Source organism: Oncorhynchus gorbuscha, linkage group LG07 (assembly GCF_021184085.1).
Source record: "Oncorhynchus gorbuscha isolate QuinsamMale2020 ecotype Even-year linkage group LG07, OgorEven_v1.0, whole genome shotgun sequence".
NCBI classification, from domain to species: Eukaryota; Metazoa; Chordata; class Actinopteri; order Salmoniformes; family Salmonidae; genus Oncorhynchus; species Oncorhynchus gorbuscha.
The window spans coordinates 81,726,429-81,738,840 of NC_060179.1; the positions used below are offsets into that span (position 1 = coordinate 81,726,429).

At 39.0% G+C, this 12,412-nt stretch overlaps 1 protein-coding gene across 17 annotated transcripts in view; it reads right to left on the reverse strand.

Annotated features, from left to right (window-relative positions):
• Window positions 1-12,412, reverse strand: part of LOC124040425 (calcium-activated potassium channel subunit alpha-1-like) — a 251,371-nt gene that overhangs the window by 10,551 nt on the left and 228,408 nt on the right. For all 17 annotated transcript variants that reach the window (XR_006839718.1, XM_046357601.1, XM_046357604.1 and 14 more), the window contains 2 exons: window positions 4,046-4,176; window positions 388-582 (listed from right to left, as the gene is read on the reverse strand). Coding sequence is in view for 16 of the 17 variants with exons in the window: in XM_046357601.1 (XP_046213557.1) it covers window positions 388-582; window positions 4,046-4,176 (326 nt within the window). In the remaining variant the exon portion in view is untranslated. The remainder of the gene's footprint in view (window positions 1-387; window positions 583-4,045; window positions 4,177-12,412) is intronic.

Genomic DNA, 12,412 nt, shown 5'->3' on the forward strand with positions numbered 1-12,412 from the left:
GGACACATCATTCAGCCTCCTCTACAACCACAGAGGCCAGGATGTATCATTCAGCCTCCTCTACAACCACAGAGGCCAGGATATATCATTCAGCCTCCTCTACAACCACAGAGGCCAGAATATATCATTCAGCCTCATCTACAACCACAGAGGCCAGGATATATCAGTCAGCCTCCTCTTCAAGTACAGAGGCCAGGATATATCATCCTGCCTCCTCTACAACCACAGAGGCCAGGATATATCATTCTGCCTCCTCTACAACCACAGAGGTCATGACACATCATTCAGCCTCCTCTACATGCCTTGTTCTCCCCTACTGGCCTCAGTGAGTAAACATCCCTTTTCTGTACTGCAAGCAGAGGTGACAAAACACAACCAGTCACTTACCCCCAAGTCAGCGAAAGGCCCGTCGTACAAGGCTAGCTGTGCAACACGACACCTGTCCCGGTTAGCGAGGGTCTGCGGCGTGCTGTAGCCTCCTCGTAATGCGTTCTCCTCCGCCAACAGACCCTCCAGCTCCGGAGTGGCCCCCCCTGTTACCAGCGTCCGGATCAGGGTGAGGATATTATCATTGAAGTATGTCTGAAACAATGAATGAGACAAGAGAGAGAGAGAGTGAGCAAGAGGGAGAGATTGTTAAGCATGAATCCATGACATGCAGAAATTCCAATTACTGCAGGTTACTCTCTCTCTCTCTCTCTCTCTCTCTCTCTCTCTCTCTCTCTCTCTCTCTCTCTCTCTCTCTCTCTCTCTCTCTCTCCCTCTCTCTCTCCCTCTCTCTCCCTCTCTCTCTCTCTCTCTCTCTCTCTCTCTCTCTCTCTCTCTCTCTCTCTCTCTCTCTCTCTCTCTCTCTCTCTCTCTCTCTCTCTCTCTCTCTCTCCCTCTCTCTCTCTCTCCCCTCCCTCCCTCCCTCCCTCTCCCGCCAGGCAGAGCCACAGTGACTTGTTTCTACACATATTCATGCTGTTGAGGTACTCTTAGGACTGGTAAGAATGAAGGGTTTGGATAGAGAAGGGACAGTAGTGGTGGGAAGTATGTAACAACCCTGTGTTAGTTCATTACAACACTGTAGATTTAAACTGTAGATTAAAACTGTAGATTAAAACTGTAGATTAAAACTGTAGATTAAAACTGTAGATTAAAACTGTAGATTTAAACTGTAGATTTAAACTGTAGATTTAAACTGTAGATTTAAACTGTAGATTAAAACTGTAGATTAAAACTGTAGATTAAAACTGTAGATTAAAACTGTAGATTAAAACTGTAGATTAAAACTGTAGATTAAAACTGTAGATTAAAACTGTAGATTAAAACTGTTTAGTGAACATGCTCAGGTCTTCTTCTTTCCCTGGTCTGTCTGTCTGTCTGTCTGTCTGTCTGTCTGTCTGTCTGTCTGTCTGTCTGTCTGTCTGTCTGTCTGTCTGTCTGTCTGTCTGTCTGTCTGTCTGTCTGTCTGTCTGTCTGTCTGTCTGTCTGTCTGTCTGTCTGTCTGTCTGTCTGTCTGTCTGTCTGTCTGTCTGTCTCTGCCTGCCTGCCTGCCTGCCTGCCTGTCCTTGCTTGTTCTACACAGGAACATGTTCCCTGTCTGGGATGCTGTCAGGGCTCCAGAGTAGAATGACGGATGAGCCTTGTCTATTAGGTAACATGACCTTTGTCTACACCGAAACACACTTAAAGGCAGCTTCTGTTCCAGCCTCAGTCAAAGTGAGAGACAGACAGATGAAGCCATCGTACCAGGTAAAGTGAGAGACAGACAGATGAAGCCATCGTACCAGTCAAAGTGAAAGACAGACAGATGAAGCCATCGTACCAGTCAAAGTGAAAGACAGACAGACGAAGCCATCGTACCAGTCAAAGTGAAAGACAGACAGATGAAGACAGACAGATGAAGCCATCGTACCAGGTAAAGTGAGAGACAGACAGATGAAGCCATCGTACCAGTCAAAGTGAAAGACAGACAGATGAAGCCATCGTACCAGTCAAAGTGAAAGACAGACAGATGAAGCCATCGTACCAGTCAAAATGAAAGACAGACAGATGAAGACAGACAGATGAAGCCATCGTACCAGGTAAAGTGAGAGACAGACAGATGAAGCCATCGTACCAGGTAAAGTGAGAGACAGACATATGAAGTCATCGTACCAGGTAAAGTGAGAGACAGACAGATGAAGCCATCGTACCAGGTAAAGTGAAAGACAGACAGACGAAGCCATCGTACCAGTCAAAGTGAAAGACAGACAGATGAAGACAGACAGATGAAGCCATCGTACCAGGTAAAGTGAGAGACAGACAGGTGAAGCCATCGTACCAGTCAAAGTGAAAGACAGACAGATGAAGCCATTGTACCAGTCAAAGTGAAAGACAGACAGATGAAGCCATCGTACCAGGTAAAGTGAGAGACAGACAGATGAAGCCATCGTACCAGGTAAAGTGAGAGACAGACAGATGAAGCCATCGTACCAGGTAAAGTGAGAGACAGACAGATGAAGCCATTGTACCAGTCAAAGTGAAAGACAGACAGATGAAGCCATCGTACCAGGTAAAGTGAGAGACAGACAGATAAAGCCATCGTACCAGGTAAAGTGAGAGACAGACATATGAAGTCATCGTACCAGGTAAAGTGAGAGACAGACAGATGAAGCCATCGTACCAGGTAAAGTGAGAGACAGACAGATGAAGCCATCGTACCAGGTAAAGTGAAAGACAGACATATGAAGTCATCGTACCAGGTAATGTGCCAGACTTTCCTGTATGTCATCCTGGAGTCTTTTTTAAACCACGGGGACATAACATGTTATTGTCCCAATGGGATTCCATTAAGACCTTTCGTGGTTTGATGATGTCTGTGTAGAGACCTTTTAGTCAGTAACATCAGTAACACTTGAAGGTACACATATTAGACACAAATTGGTGGATTATAAGTGTGTATATAAGTAGCTTATAATGCCTTTATTATGTATTATAAGTGTGTATATAAGTAGCTAATAAAGCCTTTATTAGGTCTTATAAGGGTGTATATAAGTAGCTAATAAAGCCTTTATTATGTCTTATAAGGGTGTATGTAGGTAGCTTATAAGGCCTTTATTAGGTCTTATATTTCTGGTCAGTCCTTAATAACCTCATTGTTAGTTACAATAAATGCTTATTACTAGTTAATAAAGAGCAAGTTACACAAGAAACAGGCTGTTAGTAAGCTGTCTCAATGTGGGGCTAATAAGGGCATAGTTCCGCTATGTGCGTTGCCTGGTCTAAAGTGTGACCATATGTTTACTTGCAGAACTTCTTTTCCAGAAATCACCTCATTGGACAGAAAGGGGCCCGCCTCCTCTCATATACAGTATGCCATACAACCAACATTTAAGTTGAAATGTAATGCTTAATAACCTCATTAAACAAACAAGACATAATAAAGGCCTTATATTCTACTTACATACACCCTTATAAGACATAATAAAGGCCTTATATTCTACTTACATACACCCTTATAAGACATAATAAAGGCCTTAAAATAAAGTGTTACTGTAACATCTATAGTTTCCCATTCCTATTAACCGATTTCTTTTGTTGAGCATTTATGGTATAAAATCTGGAAACCACAAGCTCTTTGCGTTACCATCTGGAGTCTGAAACTGGGTCTCTTGGGGTCAGAAACCGGGTCTCTTTGGGTCTGAAACCGGGTCTCTTGGGGTCAGAAACCGGGTCTCTTTGGGTCTGAAACCGGGTCTCTTTGGGTCTGAAACCGGGTCTCTTGGGGTCAGAAACCGGGTCTCTTTGGGTCTGAAACCGGGTCTCTTTGGGTCTGAAACCGGGTCTCTTTGGGTCTGAAACCGCATCTCTTGGGGTCTGAAACCGCGTCTTTGGCAAGCCACAATGCTGTGTGAGCCCACCTTGCTAAAGCCTATATAGGCAATCGCTCAGGGGAGCCAAACGTTAGCATTTCGCTACACTCGCAAATAACATCTGCTAACCATGTGTACGTGAGAAAAATAAAATGTTGATTTGTTTTGAAAAAGGCTGTGTAGTGTGTAGTTAGTGCATGTCTTACAGCACTCATCAGGGAATCCAGCACGCTGACTGCGAAAGCCGTCCCACAGGCGAATGGCTGAGTGAGGTACAACTCTGTGTCAGGGTCGTCGTCGTCATCCTGGTCCAGGAACTGAACATTGGAGTCATTCACTGGTGGGTAAGACGTTAAAATATGGACTTATTGACGTGTATGATACTACAGTGTTTTAGTATAGCATGACAGTCAGGCTGTTCAACATACAGTACACTATAACTAAAATCTGATCAACAGCTTAACCGTCCTGCAGGAAATAGTTATCATGCATAACATATACTTTTACACACAGCCGTAATCTCAGACATTATTCACATAAAACAGCGATTCTGAAGCATCACAGATTCAGTCTTAGAACGTAGACAATGCCTGATGGCACAGAGGGATTGCTTTAAACAGTCAATGGTTGTGGATATGGATTGTTAAAAGAGTCAGAGGTCTCGAATATTTACAGGCATCCTCCATGGAAGCAAACATATTGTATGTGCGAGTTTTGTCTCTGGTTGGCTTTGTGGTCAGCTACAGTATTACAACCCATATCCCCAGGCCATTCATGAACTCATGACTTCATGCACATTAAAAGACTTAAGCTTTGAATTTCAACATAAAAAATCTTCAACCGTATCAACAACATCAATAAGATGTTGTTAAGTCTTGTAAATATAGCTATAGGTCCAGCTATATGACTTAAATGTAAATGTAATGTAAATTTGAAAAGAAAATATGTAAATATTTTTCTAAACACACCTTTGAGCGCAAAAAAACACAGAGAGCTTTAAAAAATGAAGTATTGATGTTGTTTGGTTTCAGAAGTGCTACTCCAACCGTGTGCTAAATAAAAATCAGCCAGACCTGACAAGAGTCAGATGAAAGGAAGGTCATCTGCAAGAAAAATGATCTATGAACAACTAAGATGATACTACGGAAACAGACCTAAAATGCTACTATGGAACCCGAACTACGGAAAAAGAGATAAGATGCTTTAATGGAACCCGAACTAAGATGATACTATGGAAACAGAACTAAGATGATACTATGGAAACAGAACTAAGATGATACTATGGAAACAGAACTAAGATGATACTATGGAAACAGAACTAAGATGATACTATGGAAACAGAACTAAGATGATACTATGGAAACAGAACTAAGATGATACTATGGAAACAGAACTAAGATGATACTATGGAAACAGAACTAAGATGATACTATGGAAACAGAACTAAGATGATACTATGGAAACAGAACTATGATACTATGGAAACAGAACTAAGATGATACTATGGAAACAGAACTAAGATGATACTATGGAAACAGAACTAAGATGATACTATGGAAACAGACCTATGATACTATGGAAACAGAACTATGATACTATGGAAACAGAACTAAGATGATACTATGGAAACAGAACTAAGATGATACTATGGAAACAGAACTATGATACTATGGAAACAGAACTAAGATGATACTATGGAAACAGAACTAAGATGATACTATGGAAACAGAACTAAGATGATACTATGGAAACAGAACTAAGATGATACTATGGAAACAGACCTATGATACTATGGAAACAGAACTATGATACCATGGAAACAGAACTAAGATGATACTATGGAAATAGAACTATGATGATACTATGGAAACAGACCTATGATACTATGGAAACAGAACTATGATACCATGGAAACAGAACTAAGATGATACCATGGAAACAGAACTAAGATGATACTATGGAAACAGAACTAAGATGATACCATGGAAACAGAACTATGATACCATGGAAACAGAACTAAGATGATACCATGGAAACAGAACTAAGATGATACTATGGAAACAGAACTATGATACTATGGAAACAGAACTAAGATGATACTATGGAAACAGACCTATGATACTATGGAAACAGAACTATGATGATATTATGGAAACAGAATTATGATGATATTATGGAAACAGAACTAAGATGATACCATGGAAACAGAACTATGATACCATGGAAACAGAACTAAGATGATACCATGGAAACAGAACTAAGATGATACTATGGAAACAGAACTAAGATGATACTATGGAAACAGAACTAAGATGATACTATGGAAACAGAACTATGATGATACTATGGAAACAGAACTATGATACTATGGAAACAGAACTAAGATGATACTATGGAAACAGAATTATGATGATACTATGGAAACAGAACTATGATGATACTATGGAAACAGAACTAAGATGATACTATGGAAACAGAATTATGATGATACTATGGAAACAGAACTATGATGATACTATGGAAACAGAACTAAGATGATACTATGGAAACAGAATTATGATGATACTATGGAAACAGAACTAAGATGATACTATGGAAACAGAACTAAGATGATACTATGGAAACAGAACTAAGACGATACTATGGAAACAGAACTATGATGATACTATGGAAACAGAACTATGATACTATGGAAACAGAACTATGATACTATGGAAACAGAACTAAGATGATACTATGGAAACAGACCTATGATACTATGGAAACAGAACTATGATGATATTATGGAAACAGAATTATGATGATATTATGGAAACAGAATTATGATGATATTATGGAAACAGAATTATGATGATATTATGGAAACAGAATTATGATGATATTATGGAAACAGACCTATGATGATATTATGGAAACAGAACTATGATGATATTATGGAAACAGACCTATGATACTATGGAAACAGAACTATGATGATATTATGGAAACAGACCTATGATACTATGGAAACAGAACTATGATGATATTATGGAAACAGAACTAAGATGATATTATGGAAACAGACCTATGATACTATGGAAACAGAACTATGATGATATTATGGAAACAGACCTATGATACTATGGAAACAGAACTATGATGATATTATGGAAACAGACCTATGATACTATGGAAACAGAACTATGATGATATTATGGAAACAGACCTATGATACTATGGAAACAGAACTATGATGATATTATGGAAACAGAACTAAGATTCTATGGAAACAGAACTATGATGATACTATGGAAACAGACCTATGATGATACTATGGAAACAGAACTATGATACTATGGAAACAGAACTAAGATGATACTATGGAAACAGAACTATGATACTATGGAAACAGAACTAAGATGATACTATGGAAACAGAACTATGATGATACTATGGAAACAGACCTATGATGATACTATGGAAACAGAACTATGATGATACTATGGAAACAGAACTAAGATGATACTATGGAAACAGAACTATGATACTATGGAAACAGAACTAAGATGATACTATGGAAACAGAACTATGATGATACTATGGAAACAGAACTATGATACTATGGAAACAGAACTAAGATGATACTATGGAAACAGAACTATGATGATACTATGGAAACAGAACTAAGATGATACTATGGAAACAGAACTATGATACTATGGAAACAGAACTAAGATGATACTATGGAAACAGAACTATGATGATACTATGGAAACAGAACTATGATACTATGGAAACAGAACTAAGATGATACTATGGAAACAGAATTATGATGATACTATGGAAACAGAACTATGATGATACTATGGAAACAGAACTAAGATGATACTATGGAAACAGAATTATGATGATACTATGGAAACAGAACTATGATGATACTATGGAAACAGAACTAAGATGATACTATGGAAACAGAATTATGATGATACTATGGAAACAGAACTAAGATGATACTATGGAAACAGAACTAAGATGATACTATGGAAACAGAACTATGATACTATGGAAACAGAACTAAGACGATACTATGGAAACAGAACTATGATGATACTATGGAAACAGAACTATGATACTATGGAAACAGAACTATGATGATACTATGGAAACAGAACTAAGACGATACTATGGAAACAGAACTATGATGATACTATGGAAACAGAACTATGATACTATGGAAACAGAACTAAGACGATACTATGGAAACAGAACTATGATGATACTATGGAAACAGAACTATGATACTATGGAAACAGAACTATGATACTATGGAAACAGAACTAAGATGATACTATGGAAACAGACCTATGATACTATGGAAACAGAACTATGATGATATTATGGAAACAGAATTATGATGATATTATGGAAACAGAATTATGATGATATTATGGAAACAGAATTATGATGATATTATGGAAACAGAATTATGATGATATTATGGAAACAGACCTATGATGATATTATGGAAACAGAACTATGATGATATTATGGAAACAGACCTATGATACTATGGAAACAGAACTATGATGATATTATGGAAACAGACCTATGATACTATGGAAACAGAACTATGATGATATTATGGAAACAGAACTAAGATGATATTATGGAAACAGACCTATGATACTATGGAAACAGAACTATGATGATATTATGGAAACAGACCTATGATACTATGGAAACAGAACTATGATGATATTATGGAAACAGACCTATGATACTATGGAAACAGAACTATGATGATATTATGGAAACAGACCTATGATACTATGGAAACAGAACTATGATGATATTATGGAAACAGAACTAAGATTCTATGGAAACAGAACTATGATGATACTATGGAAACAGACCTATGATACTATGGAAACAGAACTAAGATGATACTATGGAAACAGAATTATGATGATACTATGGAAACAGAACTAAGACGATACTATGGAAACAGAACTATGATGATACTATGGAAACAGAACTATGATACTATGGAAACAGAACTATGATACTATGGAAACAGAACTAAGATGATACTATGGAAACAGACCTATGATACTATGGAAACAGAACTATGATGATATTATGGAAACAGAATTATGATGATATTATGGAAACAGAATTATGATGATATTATGGAAACAGAATTATGATGATATTATGGAAACAGAATTATGATGATATTATGGAAACAGACCTATGATGATATTATGGAAACAGAACTATGATGATATTATGGAAACAGACCTATGATACTATGGAAACAGAACTATGATGATATTATGGAAACAGACCTATGATACTATGGAAACAGAACTATGATGATACTATGGAAACAGAACTATGATACTATGGAAACAGAACTATGATGATACTATGGAAACAGAACTAAGATACTACGGAAACAGAACTATGATACTATGGAAACAGAACTAAGATACCATGGAAACAGAACTATGATACTATGGAAACAGAACTATGATTCTATGGAAACAGAACTAAGATGATACTATGGAAACAGAACTAAGATACAATGGAAACAGAACTATGATACTATGGAAACAGAACTCTGATACTATGGAAACAGAACTATGATACTATGGAAACAGAATTATGATACCATGGAAACAGAACTATGATACTATGGAAACAGAACTAAGATACCATGGAAACAGAACTATGATACTATGGAAACAGAACTATGATACCATGGAAACAGAACTATGATACTACGGAAACAGTACTATGATACTATGGAAACAGAAATAAGATGATACCCTTCCCCCTGTGTTTGTTCTATGCTGGCTGAAGACCTACAGTAGCTAGCCAGGTACTAGCTAACACCAGACACAGATGATACCCTTCCCCCTGTGTTTGTTCTATGCTGGCTGAAGACCTACAGTAGCTAGTCAGGTACTAGCTAACACCAGACACAGATGATACCCTTCCCCCTGTGTTTGTTCTATGCTGGCTGAAGACCTACAGTAGCTAGTCAGGTACTAGCTAACACCAGACACAGATGATACCCTTCCCCCTGTGTTTGTTCTATGCTGGCTGAAGACCTACAGTAGCTAGCCAGGTACTAGCTAACACCAGACACAGATGATACCCTGCCCCCTGTGTTTGTTCTATGCTGGCTGAAGACCTACAGTAGCTAGCCAGGTACTAGCTAACACCAGACACAGATGATACCCTTCCCCCTGTGTTTGTTCTATGCTGGCTGAAGACCTACAGTAGCTAGCCAGGTACCAGCTAACACCAGACACAGATGATACCCTTCCCCCTGTGTTTGTTCTATGCTGGCTGAAGACCTACAGTAGCTAGCCAGGTACCAGCTAACACCAGACACAGATGATACCCTTCCCCCTGTGTTTGTTCTATGCTGGCTGAAGACCTACAGTAGCTAGCCAGGTACTAGCTAACACCAGACACAGATGATACCCTTCCCCCTGTGTTTGTTCTATGCTGGCTGAAGACCTACAGTAGCTAGCCAGGTACTAGCTAACACCAGACACAGATGATACCCTTCCCCCTGTGTTTGTTCTATGCTGGCTGAAGACCTACAGTAGCTAGCCAGGTACCAGCTAACACCAGACACAGATGATACCCTTCCCCCTGTGTTTGTTCTATGCTGGCTGAAGACCTACAGTAGCTAGCCAGGTACTAGCTAACACCAGACACAGATGATACCCTTCCCCCTGTGTTTGTTCTATGCTGGCTGAAGACCTACAGTAGCTAGCCAGGTACCAGCTAACACCAGACACAGATGATACCCTTCCCCCTGTGTTTGTTCTATGCTGGCTGAAGACCTACAGTAGCTAGCCAGGTACTAGCTAACACCAGACACAGATGATACCCTTCCCCTGTGTTTGTTCTATGCTGGCTGAAGACCTACAGTAGCTAGCCAGGTACCAGCTAACACCAGACACAGATGATACCCTTCCCCCTGTGTTTGTTCTATGCTGGCTGAAGACCTACAGTAGCTAGCCAGGTACTAGCTAACACCAGACACAGATGATACCCTTCCCCCTGTGTTTGTTCTATGCTGGCTGAAGACCTACAGTAGCTAGCCAGGTATTTGCTAACACCAGACACAGATGATACCCTTCCCCCTGTGTTTGTTCTATGCTGGCTGAAGACCTACAGTAGCTAGCCAGGTACTAGCTAACACCAGACACAGATGATACCCTTCCCCCTGTGTTTGTTCTATGCTGGCTGAAGACCTACAGTAGCTAGCCAGGTACCAGCTAACACCAGACACAGATGATACCCTTCCCCCTGTGTTTGTTCTATGCTGGCTGAAGACCTACAGTAGCTAGCCAGGTACTAGCTAACACCAGACACAGATGATAGCAGTAACCTAGAAGTATCTTTGCCTTATATGAATAGTTAATTGCTGACATGCTGCAGTCAAATGTTGGAACTAGTAGACTATGTAAAACAGTGTGAAACACACCTTCTACGATGTTAATTACACGGCCATACTTATTTACATACGGTAAGAGAATAAGACATTACCATTGGTGCATTAAAATTGTGCTTTTTGTGATAACTGAAAGCCATGCCTCCGATACAGTTTTCAGGTACGCCTTTGCCTTTTCGAGTGAATTCTAGAGTTACCACCATGACTGTATTTGTTAGAGAAAGAGACGTGGTTTTTGAATTGGTACATTTTCAGTCCTGTGGTCTTCATCAAGGGACTTCCTAGGCATATGTTATCATTCAAATTAAACTCTTTATGACAATTTGTTATATATCTCACAAGCCCATATTTTGAGGCCTAATTTTATCCTAATACAGTGAACTGTAATTAATGGTTTACAGGCCACATCAGGCCTGCAAGTAGGATTTCAAAATGCTGGTAACCTTTCCCAAATTCTCAGATTTTCCTGTTTATTCCGTTTCCAGGAATCTTCCAACTGGGACTTCTGGGAAATGTGGTTAAAGCTGCCAGAATTTTGCAAACCTACCTGCAAATCGCATTATTCTGGGTTACAATGTGATGTGTAATTCCTATTCGAACAGCGACATAATTAGGATAACCAACAGATGGAATTTTTATTCTCCCGCAACCTGCATTATTAATAAAGACTGCCATGGTTAGGAACACTGTGAGGAGACTACCTAAGCCATCTAAACTGGACAAGCATGTCAGTTACGGTGCAAAAAGACTGATTGGATAAGTTTAGAAAAATGTATGTTATTGTATCTTTGTGTAGTATAGGATTAATGAATAAATTAAACTACATTCAAAAACACAGATATTAAAAATAATTCTATAATCAATCTGCAGTAAAGCATTCTGGGAAATATGGTAATACTTATGGTACAAATGTGCCTTTTTTTGGGTACCACCGCAGTGACAAACCCATTAGTTCCTTTAGGTTGCAAAAATGTTGTATTGTACCCGATGGTGGGTATTGAGGGTACACAAAATACGCTTGTACCCTGGGAAACCTTTATATTTGAGTAATTTAGCAGATACTCTTATCCAGAGCAACTTACGTGAGTAATTAGGGTTAAGTGCCATGCTCAAGGGC